Source organism: Bactrocera neohumeralis, chromosome 6, assembly GCF_024586455.1.
Source record: "Bactrocera neohumeralis isolate Rockhampton chromosome 6, APGP_CSIRO_Bneo_wtdbg2-racon-allhic-juicebox.fasta_v2, whole genome shotgun sequence".
Taxonomy (NCBI): domain Eukaryota; kingdom Metazoa; phylum Arthropoda; class Insecta; order Diptera; family Tephritidae; genus Bactrocera; species Bactrocera neohumeralis.
Window position 1 is genome coordinate 5,363,509 of NC_065923.1, and position 13,340 is coordinate 5,376,848.

At 36.3% G+C, this 13,340-nt stretch overlaps 2 protein-coding genes across 9 annotated transcripts in view; one reads left to right on the forward strand and one right to left on the reverse strand.

Annotated features, from left to right (window-relative positions):
- The first annotated feature begins 3,020 nt into the window (after positions 1–3,020).
- Positions 3,021–11,155, forward strand: LOC126763059 (proton-coupled folate transporter). 8 transcript variants are annotated; one of them, XM_050480245.1, is made up of 9 exons: positions 3,021–3,144; positions 7,197–7,429; positions 8,549–8,629; positions 8,717–8,887; positions 9,302–9,665; positions 9,732–9,838; positions 9,900–10,238; positions 10,305–10,639; positions 10,713–11,155. In XM_050480245.1, exons 2-9 carry the CDS (start codon positions 7,412–7,414, stop codon positions 10,906–10,908), a joined length of 1,611 nt encoding a protein of 536 aa, XP_050336202.1. In that variant the 5' UTR covers positions 3,021–3,144; positions 7,197–7,411; the 3' UTR covers positions 10,909–11,155. The 8 variants fall into 8 exon arrangements, with proteins under 8 accessions (XP_050336202.1, XP_050336203.1, XP_050336201.1 ...); XM_050480246.1 differs by having other exon boundaries at positions 7,265–7,429; XM_050480244.1 differs by having other exon boundaries at positions 7,272–7,429.
- A 1,173-nt stretch (positions 11,156–12,328) lies between these two features.
- The window catches only part of LOC126763047 (elongation factor-like GTPase 1), a 179,910-nt gene continuing 178,898 nt past the window's right edge, over positions 12,329–13,340 (reverse strand). Inside the window, exon 9 of the mRNA XM_050480222.1 lies at positions 12,329–12,614. Within this exon, the coding sequence (XP_050336179.1) occupies positions 12,426–12,614 (189 nt within the window). The 3' untranslated portion in view covers positions 12,329–12,425. The remainder of the gene's footprint in view (positions 12,615–13,340) is intronic.

A 13,340-nucleotide genomic window follows, 5' to 3' on the forward strand; every position in this document is an offset into this window, starting at 1 on the left:
GTAATCTCTTAGTTTTGAGCCTTGCATTTTCTATAAACAACTATAATTTATGTCAAGTCTTTCAGAACGTAAGACTTAACTCATAAAATTTTGTATTTCCATTTCCAGAATAATTTGTCATAAGAGCCATTCGCAGTTAAGCTGGTCTAAAATGTGTAAAACAAAGCTTAAGAAAATTGATAATAGCGGTTGTACCCTTTTAATGAACAACTTGATAACTTTGTTATAGCTTTTACATAACAATTCTTTTATAAGAGACTAGCGAACAGAGAAATGGCGATTCGACGATATTTTGTATTTCAAGAAACCCGGTCGTTTCATAGATATTTGAATATCGTTCTCAGTTATTCGAAGAAGTTGAACCTTTTATCGTTAGAATAAGGACTTTGATTCTGTTTTCGATTCGAAGGGATTTTTTTTATTGAAATGAGGTGTTTAACTGAGTTTAAGCCCAATTTATCGCCTGTATGATTAATATGATATAAAGACCATCTACATCTGCTACTTCTCCCCACATTCCAAAATCTAACTGTATGTCTCAATAAACTGATAATAAATTGTAAATAAAATGCAAAATATATAATTATTCAGCAATATTTATTTTGTTGTTTTCGACGTAATCCTCACCAGATAAAATATACTTATGCCAACGACTTTTCCAGTCCTCGAAACACTTTTCATACGCACTTTTTGGGATGGCTTCCAGCTTCTTCAGCGAATTTTGTGTTACCTCTTCGATCGACTGAAAACAGGTTCTATGGAGCGGCAATTTCAGTTTGGTGAACAAGAAAAATCACACGGAGTCAAATCTGGAGAATAAGGTGGTTGATCTATTTGGTATTTTATCAGGATGAGTCGATCAAAAACGCTTTTCATATCCAAAATATCCACCAAAATCATTCGAACGGACTCGCAAGAGATGTCGAGCTCTCTTGTCATGTCGCTAAGGCTTGCTTGAAGCTTTTCAAGCACCATATCCTTTACTTTTTTAATATTTTTATCAGTTGAAAAGGTCGAAGGTCTTCCACAACGAGGCATGTCTTCAACAATCTCTCGACCGTCTTGTAAGGCTTTGCAACACTCGTGGGCCTGTGTTTTTGATAAAACAGAATCCCCGTAAGCCTTTTCCAACATTCGCAACAAAATTTGTATCTTGTTCGATATTTTTATCCATTGTAAAAATCGCAACACATTACTGAGGTGTACGGACTTAAGCAGCTGCTGTAAACAAACTGGTCGCCAGATCGCGCTCATATTTGGTAAAGTAATTAAGGACAAACCTACCAACTTAGAAAAATAATTTTTTTTGAAATATCATTTATCAGAGGAATTTCATTATAATTCCCGGGTGCTTTTTTGTCATAATGTAAATTGTTTCATAGGCTGCTCTTAATTACTTGCTCATCTATTTGCATTTGTATTTAAATTCCGATTTCAGCTCGTTTGCAATTACTGCAAAAGAAATATACGAAGTCTACTATTCTACCGTTATCACTATTTACTTCGGCTGTAAAGGGACTTCAAATGCCTAACGCCGCATAATAATAAAATGAATAAATTAAATTTTCCAAACGCGCACTAATTAAAAGCAATTAAAATGTGTTTACTTTTAAGCACCAATACATACATATGTACATATGTGGATTACCCGCAGATATTTTAATGAATTTCAAACGTCATTTTTTTTCTACTTATGAACAATGGCGCCGCTGAACATCTATAATTTGCGAAAGCTTCATTGATTGACTCGTATATTATTGATGAATGAACGAAGCTGAAAGGATTGATGTTCTGTGGAGAGAGACGTGCTTGTCGTCTGATTTTGTCTATTCTGAAATTTTTGTGAAAGAACAAATTGAGGATATTATGTTCCAATTTTGAAAAGTATTTCGAGAGGCATGAAGTTGTACCTAAAACTTAGCGGAGTAACATCCATAGTAAAATTTTTGAACTGATCTATGATCTCTATATTACATTGTTCTTGAGAAAATGTAGTTATTATAACGGTTGTCAAAATAGTCTTGCGGTATTCGCTTTTATTTGGGTTATACCTTTTTGATAAGCGCTTGTCGTTTCTTTAAGTCGTTATTCGTCGCATGGAGCAAAATCGGGAGAAAATACGGCATATTTTACAGTTTTGATAAAGCAAAAATGCATTTCACGCGCTAACACGTGGTTTCAACGTTTTCGTTCTGGTGAAGAGGTGGTCGAAGATGCGCCACGCTCCGGAAGACCTGTCGTCGAAAAATAAAATCAAATTGGTCGAAAGAGACCGGCAAGCAGCTTTCGGTCAAGAGCCCATTATAAAATTCATTTCATTTTCAATTTTTTGAAAAAAATATTTTCAATTCCAAAAATACCGCCGCGAGTTTGACCACTAATAGCATTTGTTTCAGAAGTTTGATCGAAAAATGTTATACACATTTGAAATAAGAGGTAAACGTGGACGATATCTGTGTTTTAAATACTTTAGGAACTTACATAATAATATTTTCAATAGGCTCGATTTTAAACTTCGATGTAGCCTATTTCGGTTTTGGAGGCTAATTAAAAAAAACGCAGAATTTAAGTATTTTTTGGTTTGGTTCAATACCAAGTCGTAAGCAGTAAAAACATGATCCACAACTAGTCCCTGCTTGCATTCCATCAGATCTTTATTCTTTGGTTATGGTTATATTGTTCTAAGAGATAAGAGCGACTGCATGTTTGGTTCGTCGATCGTTAATTTGTTTTGAAACTATGCCCGTTTATACATATATCGCCTAGTAGTAAACACATCCCTCATAAATCTGTTAATGGTGTGGCTCATTCGATATTTTATTTATGTCCGCAGCCAAGTATGTGGAATCAGATTTCATAAATTCACTTCCATAGTTAAGAGCTTAATAATACTCGTCCGCATGTAAATATCGCTGCAGAGATCGCTGAGCACGAGAATGACTCTGCTATTTGAATAAGTTCTAAACGCTCGGCGACCATTTGAAATTTATTATTTTATATGAAATTCAGTTGGAACGCGATCAGCGTAGTGATCGGTGCGGCGTATCGGCTCAAGTGAATGAAATTATGGAAAGAACTTCAAACTCGTTGTAATTGCTCTTTTTGTTTTGCTACGCTCGGAAACCGAACACGTATGCCTAAAAAGTAAAAAAGCATAATTGAAAATAAAATAAATAAAGAATACTATTTTTCTGCTGTAATATTCAAAGCCCTGAAAAAAGAAGAGTAGAAATATTATACAAATTAATTGCAGCAAAAGCAACAAAATTAATATAAATTAATATTACGAGTATATAGCGGCTATATGCGTGTTGCAAACTCTGTTTCAGTGATATTTTTTTTAAGTGAATTTTTTTGTTGATTTGAAGTTGTGTTTTCCAAATTTTTTACAAGCGGTTATGTTGGTCTTGATAGCAAATCATATAGAAAAATAAATTAGTAATGTAAATTCCAAAAAAACAATATATTTATAAATAGTATATAGTTAAAGTACAGTGCACTCTTGTTAACACGAACAAATTAAAACCACTTTAAGTCATTTTTTTTAGTTATAAATTTTATCTGCTTTGCCCTAAAAATGATATACAACTGTGATCAAATTGAAAGGTGAATATTGTCCATTTTATCTCCTTCAAAGTAATCCCCTCCCGCTGCAATACACTTATGTCAACGCCAGTCATCCTAGCACTTGGAAAAATCCTCCGTCGTGATGGCCATCAGAGCCTTCTTCGATTCAGCTTTTATATCCTTAATTGAGTCAAGACGGTTACAATACCTATAAAGTATCAAAGCACTTAAATACACGTTGAACATACATACTTGGATTTATGGGTTTACTTTAAATAAAACAGCACGTATCTGATAAGCCATTATGCACGCGGAAATTTTATTTATTGTACCTTGATATCTCGCCAATTAGCAACTAAAACGTCGCTGCATCTCATCTTATCTCTCAATTTTGCTATTTATTATACAGTTAATGGGCGTGGCGTTCAGCTAAGGTGTCATAAAAAACCTGAAAACATGCTAAAAACTTATTTTGTTTGATGAAAAATTCCCGCAATTTTAGATAATGCGTCAGATGTCAAATTTTCGTTCTAAAAATGTATAAAAATCCTCCACAATTTACCTCCACCAGCTCTTCCTACATACATACATAAGTATGTATGCAAATACATACATACATATATGTATATGTGTAATGATTATCATTTATCGACGCAAGTGTAAATATGCGTCACGTAATCTAATCGCAGATGTCATTAATGTCGGGAAAAACGTAGTTCTGATAGTAAGACTCAACAACACAGTGTCGCGACCCGGCAGTCGTCTTCGCTGATGGCTTCTTCGAGCAGCAAAAGCCGCTGCATTGCCTATTTATTGGCCTTATCTGTGTTTAAACACATTACTTTGTTAATGAATTATATTTATAATTGTCTCTAGAGTGTCATTAATTATGGACTATGTAAATCCAATATTAGTACTACATTTTGTGCTCAAAAGATATTGCAAACAATAACAATTTGATAATAACTCCACATTTGATAAAGTACAATATTTTAATGAAAGGAGAGGTGTTTATCATTATGTATTTAAACTAACTTTCTTATTTCAATAAAGTTAGAGGCGTTTAGAGAGTGAACTATAAACACTACTAGTCGTGTTTGTACCTTTCAAAACATTCATTGCATGTTAATTTTCGCTCTCAATGCAACTCTCTCAAGTATACAGTTTCAATTAGTATTAAACTCATATGGGATGAGGATTAGCACATGAACTGAAAAGTCCTTCAATGAATGAAAGTGCAGCTTTATCCTTCAACTCTATGGGAATCTATTCCAATATAAGTATTTATGTAGAGTTATGCATTTGTGGTGACGATTCTCCAACACTCCGTTATCCCTTCGATAGTGTAAGGCCTCGAAGTATTCATAGTATACCGGACTTAACACTAGAATTTTCAAAAAATCTTTCATTTTTTTCGCTTAAAATATACTTTACAGTTGTAACAAGAAAAAATTATTAATTTCGGCTGCACCGGAGCTATAATACCCTTCACCATTACAAAAGGTGCCTTACAAGAACTTTATTTCGAGCGTTCAGTTTGTATCAAATCTACATATATACATACATATGTATGTATATGCTACAGTGGTCCGATATCGGCCGTTACAACAAATGAGCAAGCTACTTACTTGGTGAGGAAAAGATGTACGCGAATATCAGATCGATATCTTAAAAACTGATGGACGAATTCGTACATATACAGACAGACAAGTAGACACACAAGGAAAACTCAACTCAGCTTATAATGCTAATCATTTATATATGTATGTATGTACATATGTACATATATTTTATAGAATCTGCGATGTTTCCTTCTGTGCGTTACAAATTTCGTGGCAAACTTAATAAAATAAATTTTAAGGAAATTAAAAATGGAATTGTATTCACTTTAACCCTTAAACGCCAGGCGGTTCTTCCAGGAACCAACCGCTACTTTTGTAAAATTTTCATGTATGAACATGCATTTTTAAATATAACATCACACGTCACATGTTGCTTTGATATCTCTGGCATCTTTTAGCTCAGTCGCCACTTGTGTGTGTGAGCTTTGCAATCATTTACGTTTTGACTTGAGTGAGAGTGCATCGAAAAAATAATTTCAAGGAAAATTTTGTATTTTCAAGTGACTAATATGAAAGTAATAATAATTAATTAAAATAAATTTTATTAGTGCTGAATATTTGGAGTCTTCATCGTTATTACAATTTAATTTGATGTGTAAGGGTTGGTAAAACGTTTACAAATTTAAATTCTTTGAAATAAAACTTTAACCGTCCCTTCAGGAACCATCAAGTGCTCAAACATCCCAATTGTTCATCACGTACGCAAATTTATTGCATAAAATGTGGTACGTAGGTTGCTATATATACATATTTCTGGCCTAATAATGTAAATAGGCATATTTATCAACGAAAATGTTTTTTTTTGTCGATTGCTGTTTTGTTTCGGGCTCATACGCATAGATCCATGATTCGTCACCTGTGACGATCTTATAAACGTCTTTTGAAGCACCGCGTTCGTTTGTTTTCAGCATTTCTTTACACCAATCCACACGAGTCTTTTTTTGAGCGATTGTCAAATTGTGCGGGATCCAACGAGAACAAACCTTTTTTACGGCCGAATGTATGCTGGTGGGAGAAATGCATAGGCATGCCTCTATCTGAAGGCATGTTACATGACGGTCTTGCATTATCAGTTCACGTACGGCATCGATGTTTTCTGGCACAACGGCTGTTTTTGGACGACCTTCACGGAATTCGTCTTTGAGCGAGCGTCGGCCACGATTGAATTCGTTGTACCAGTTTTTCACAGTGCTATAGGGTGGTGCTTCATAGCCATACAAAGATTTTAGTTCATCGATGCACTCTTGTCGTGATAATCCACGTCGAAAGTTGTGAAAAATGATCGCACGAAAATGTTCACGAGTTAATTCAATTTTTTGGCCGAGATGAATTTTTTAATTCCCTGTAAATAAAACAATTCACGATTAAATGACAAAACGTTCTGAGTGATGTTATGCTAAAAAATGTCAAACTTCCCAATGGAAATGTCAGATTGCACCTGGCAACACTTAGTGTTGCCCTAGGCCAGAATATATATAGCAGCCCTCGTATATCTGTTTGTTTATCGTCACTGCAAAATTGTTTTCTGTATTTCTATACAAACTAATGCATCTTTCATCAGTTTAATAATAATTTTAATGAAATATGGATTTTTGTAAAAATATGTACTTAAAATGAGCACCACTCCTCAAAGGACCAACCAATAAAACAACCTGTAAAATATAAAAGAATGATTTTTGAGAAAAATCGTAGAACAAATGTTGTTTGTAAATGAAAATTATCATACATAAGTATGTACATATCAAAATTTTGAATGAATCGGAATGATCAGGCTTTTAAAGGTTAAACGTATATGGTACATCCGGCAAAGTTATAACCTTATTTAAAAGAGTTTTTTTTTTCAAAACTACTTTTTTCAATTGGCGAGATAAATAGCTTTGACTGTCCGGTCGACTTCAAATTGTGATATTACCTTTAGAATAGGATTTTATCAAAACTTTTTATGGCCAGTTTATTATGAAATTTTCGAATCAATATTTTCAAATTTCCTATTTTATTTGGTCCCAGGATGACAATTGCGTAAGAAAATGGTTATGCGACAAGTGAAAATTTTATAGTTTTGATAACATATCCAGGTTTTAGTATAAATAGGCATAATTCAGCGAAAAGCGGTGCAAAATATAAAAATAAACGGCAACCCTGCAGACAAAAGCGAAATTATATGAATTGAAGACAACAAAATAAACAAAATTGAAAGCACGTGTGACTTTATCAGCCGGTAAATGGATTCCACAAACGAGGTGAGTATAAAGGTGGGAGAGACCGAAACGCGCTCAATTTACTCACTATGGTGAAAAAATTATAATTCTTGTGTTCAATTTTTTATTTATGTTCTCTGGTTGAGTGGCAAACAATGTATGTATGTACATATCTATTTACAAAAATATTTGCCTTAATGCAGGCGTAAGTATCCGCGCATTATCGATACAAACATTCAATGTTACGAAATAATTGAATAGATATTGGCAGTGATAGTGAACCACTCATGTAGAATATTCGCGCGTATAACATCTTCAATTGTTTCCGTCTAATACTTTGAAGTGTACAGAGCACTCAGTCGTTTGGTGAACTAGTGAGAGAATTAGCGCGGTATTGTGTAGCATTTGTGCTTGGAAATGTTGTTACAAGATTGACTTTCGCGAATTCATTATTCATTGAATGGTGATTCGCTCATAATACCAGAAACAGTTGGCCAAACTATCGTGTTACGTGGGTTTCCATGAAGAAGTTATAACATTGTTTAGTGACGCGCTAATTGTGTGTTTACGCCATTAGGGTTGCCAAGTGTCCAACAGTTTCAGTAAATAATGGCAAACAGGCCACGGGTGAAATATAGCCAAACAAGCACACATGAAGTGAGTTCAGAAAAAACGAATATATAATTCAACATTAAATAATAATAAACGTGTAACTAAATTGGAATTTGGTGAGAGAAGATTTTCAAAAAAGTTTATTTTAAGAAGATGTCATTCATTAAAAAATGGTTCGGAGTTTATTTAAAATTTTGAGAGAAAGCTTGAGCCTTTTAAGAAAAAGATACGTTATATAGCTAAAATAGCACATTAAAGATTTCCCATGAGCTCCATTTCCTCTGATTTTGAAATTGCAAACTTGGTTCGAGATATCTGAGGAATCTGTACTTAAATCTACACCACTATATACATATGTATATATTATAATTCTTCCAATGTACAATTTTCAAAATTTTATTTAAACACATCATCAACGTAACAGTATCGAATCATGGCAACTCCATCCAAATTTTGTTTGCGCATGTCTTCTACAGCAAGGCAAATGTGTGGAACATAGATAACAGCTGTTTCGTGTTTACAAGAAAGTAAATAATAGTATACTTTTAGGATGTACGTGTGCGAACTGAGCAATCCAATAGCCGTTGGGCTAAAATCAAAAAGAATTGCATGTCACCATGGTATAAAAAGGTGAGTATGTGGCGTGGCAAAAGTTTAACCCTTGAAATACGTGATATGCTCATTTTATATATTATATTTAAATTATCCTCTTATTAGGTATCCGTGGAGCCCACAATGTTCCTGTACATGTTTGCCTTCATGATTACGTCCGTGGTCGAACAGGACTTTTTCGTACAGAAGGCGTGTCGCGTCAATAACAATTTTACCGATGAAATCTGTTCGAACATTCAGGCGGATGAGAACGCCATATATAAAAAACAAGTGCAGGTAATTAATCAAGATTCAGTTAAATACGAAAAACCTTAAACAAATTAAGCAATAAAAAAATATATATAAATATATTAAAACAGTAAAAACAATTCCATAATATGTAATATGCATAATTCATTAAAAATTTTAATTTAATTAAATAATTAAAATTAATTATAATTAAATTAAAATAAAATAAAATTTTCGAAATTAAATTAAATCTTATCTCAAACGAAAAAATAAAAATAGAAATTAATAATTTTTATTTAATGAAATATAGTGATGAAACAATGATATTAGAAATATAAAAAATAAATAAAATTATTGATTCGGTTAGAATAAACAGAATTAACAGTAAAAAACTACAATCCAAAACTTTTTTTAATAAAAATTGTATGTAATATGGTCCACGCGCTATACGCTTATTTCCAGATCACAACGGCGAAATTCCATCAAATAGAGGCGATTTCAGCACATGTTTTCCCTATTATATTGGCGCTCTTTATTGGTTCCTTCTCCGATCGGCGCGGTCGCAAATTTCCACTCCTCATGGGTCTCACCGGCAAACTAATCTACTCGGTTATGATTGTTGTGAATGCACGAATGAAGACTTGGCCATTGGAGTACGTCATTTACACGGCCACACTACCGTCGGCGCTAACGGGTGCGGACGTCGCCATATTCGCCTCATGTTTCGCCTACATCTCGGACATTTCGACGCTGAAGAACCGTACACTTCGTGTAACCATACTGGACGTCTGCTATTTGAGCGCTATGCCAACGGGTGTGGCATTAGGTGAGATTTTAGTGAAATCGGTGTGTAGGGTATAGAGTTTGTGTATAAATATTAGGGCATTTTCAGGTTCGTACCTCTTTTACAATGCATTTAATAACTCCTATGCGGACATGTTTACGGTGAATGCCGCATTATTGGCGCTTGCCATAATTTATACCGTATTTGCGCTCAAGGTAAGTTGCTGTTATTGTTAAGGGGTTGAGTGTGCTTTGAGTAATAGTGGAACAATTTTAGTGGCAAACTACCGCTAAGCAACGCTCGCTGCGCGAGCTCGGCTGTTGCGGTTTCTTTCCGGATTTCTTCGATAAAGAACATGTCAAGGACTCTTTCACTGTTTTGATCAAGAAACGACCTGGTCATCGACGTCCGTTCCTCATCATTTTACTGATCGCTATGGCTTTGTATACATTCCAGCGAGACGAGAATCAGTACTTATATCTATACACCATTTTCAAATTTAAATGGAATGTCGATGTGTACAGCACATTCAAAACATTCAAGTCCACCGCCTACGTCGTTGCCATGTTGGTGGCGGTGCCGTTGATGAATAAAGGATTCCATTGGAAGGATACGGTGTGTGCGCCTGTGTTGATCAAATTACTTGAGTACTAAGTGTTTTTTTTCGATTTCTTCTTGCAGACCATCATCTTCATCGGCGCTTGGGCGCACGCAATTGCTCGTCTCTTTTACTACTTCGCACAGACTGGCACATTTTTCTATGTGGGCGCGCTAATTTGTAGTTTGGGGCCCATAGTGGGTCCAATGATTCGTGCGATGACCTCAAAAATTGTGCCCCAATCCGAGCGTGGCAAGGTCTTCGCTCTGCTCGCTGTTTGCGATAATGCCGTACCCTTCATTAGCGGTGTCTTTTATTCCCAGGTCTATCGCGCTACCTTAAATGACGATGGCCAGGGTGGTCAGGGTGTTTTCCTACTGACTATTGCCACACAGCTAGCCGTCTTCGTACTGATACTGTAGGTGTATCTAAATATTATTTCTTTTGATAACATGTTCATTTCTTCGATTTTTTCTTTTTTCAATTCTTAGCGCTATTCATATCATTCTTGGTGAACAATCTCTAGCCGTGCCGGAAATTAGCGAAAAAGAATCTCAACTCATACATGAGAATGAAGCTAACCCCGTGTCCAAGAATGCTGCCAGTGCTATTGAGCCCGTTCAAGTACCTGCAATAAGCGCAAATATTGCAGAGAAGGATTTTACGACGAAAGCCGAGAGTGCGTAACCAAAGCAAGTTTACATCTGACCGAGCGCTGCCACGCCAACAACTTCCTCAAATTACATACTTACATATGTATGTATATGGGAAATCCTTTATGCTGTTATAACAGCAACAATAACATGGGAGCGAAGTATCGTAGAAGTTAAGTTTATTGTACAATATAATTATTAGTTATACTAAGACTATAAACATATATTTATAAGAAAAGTTGTGAAATAAAATAAATATAGACACATTTCGGAACGAATAACCGATGCATTAAGTAATTATTGATAATATCGAGAGGTATGTACATTTATAATTTCTATGGAGAGAATTTGCATCGCAAGGCAATAATGGCACTTCATGAAATGGATTCACATCACTAAGTCAATATTGGCAATTCTATAAGCATTAGTGAATCCTTAGTTGCTAGGATTTTGAAAAAAGCACTCTCGTTGGGAAGTAATAGGACTGAGTCGATTTAAAAAAATGTATTGAACCAATCGTTACAATTCTTTAAAAAATTTCAAAATAGTCTCCTTCTGCGTCGATGTAGCGCTACAAGCGCGATTTCCAAGCACCGAAGGCGTTACTGAAGGTATTCTCAGGAATAGCCTTCAGAGCCGAGGTGCATGCTGCTTGGAACCCTTCTGTCGTCTCAAAATGCTTGCCTTTCATCGGACTTTTCAGGCAAGGAAAAAAAAAATCGGGAGCCACATCTGGGGGTGTTGGGCAGCTGTGGAAAGCGTTGGGATGCAGGTCTTGGTTAGTTAGCTGTTCACAAGAAAGGCGGTGGAGCCGGGGCGTAGTCGTGGTGCAACTTCCAATCGGCTGCGATGTCTTGTCGGACCCGATTGACCTCTAGTTTGAGTCTTTTGAGGACATCCACGTACAACTTAACGTTGACGGTTCGTCCAGAAGGTACAAATTCATGGTGGATGATGCCTTTGATGTCAAAAAAGAAAATGAGCATCGTTTTCACCGCCCTCCAAAAATCTCTGATGCCACCGAAACACACCACTTCTTGCTAAAGCAACAACTGGATAAGCCTGCTTGATCATATCAAACGTCTCTGTCGCAAATTTACTGAGTTAGAATTTAATCGCGTATCTCTGCTCTAACTAACGCCGCATTTTTGGATTGCACCACTCACAGAAACACGTCGCGCGAAAATGTTTGTCCTGACTCTCCAGGTGCTCGGAGACAACTAACCAGTTCGTTCGTTAGCTAGGAGCGCCCTCTACCGAATCCAGTCGGTGCGCGCACGTTCCGAAGTAAAAAAAAAACAACTCCTGTAATACTTCTTCGAAAAGGGAACCGCCTATACATATTTATTCATTGTTTTATTTTCGAGTGCAGTAAAGATTGTTTCTTTTATTCGAATTCTCGATCCAGCGACAACTGGCCACACAGCAGAATGACTTTAAAATGAATGTCGTAATTCAGTTACAAAATTTATTCAAATGAAATTACAATTTTGAAATATGAAAAATACACAAACACAAATGGAATACTCAGGCATCATTGGAGAGTGAGCCTCATTTATTTTTCGACAAAGTGCGCTGCTTCTCCGCATGTTCCACAACCTTGTCATCCACATACAGTCCTTTGCGTCGGCGCACGCTGTCCATGTATACTTTGGCACGGTTCGCTGAGTCTGCCTTCTCGCCATAATGTGCAATCTCCTCCTCGGTGGTCGGTACCCAGAACGGATCAATGTTGATTACCTAAAACGAGAGTTGAATGTAAACTGAGTATGTGTGTGTGTGGGCTTGGTATTAAATGTTTCTAAGCTAGAATGGGATTAAGTGAAAATCTGCAATGATGCTGGCATTGTGTGGCATGTGGCGCAAAGGTGATTGGCAATGGTAATGGTAATGCCCTGCAATGTTGAAAGCGATAAATGAATGAAAAAAGAAACTATATTGCAGTGACGTTGCAAGGGAGCCAGTGCAAGTGCCAGCAGATGTAACGGTGGTTGATGTTGGCCGCCTAGTGACATGTTGCACGTACAGCAAAACGTCATTTCCTTTGGCTGCAGCCAAGCTAATGCCTGTTTGTGCGTGTCTTTCACGTTGAAGTGGCACTTCTCGGCCACATTTTCATGTTCGAACTCTTCACGCTTCATTGAATTGCTTTGTCAAAGGCTCTTAGCGCTCAAGTGTCCTTTATGCATTTTTCTTGTGGGTGCTTAGGTGTACGCAGTGCCGAAGAGTGTGAATTTGCGTGTCATTACACACACACACATATTTACACGCGGACACCTTCATTGCCGCCTGTGACGCTTTCAAGTGTTCGTCTTTCGATTTTCATCGAATTTACGTGATTTTCGTAAATTTCCAAGGATACTGCATCACCTTGCCCTGCGTCGTCGGCACCTTTCCAGCTGTGTGCGCCGTTCGCCACGCTCGATTGTTTTCGACACATTGCCATTGTCGTCCTTTATTACGCTG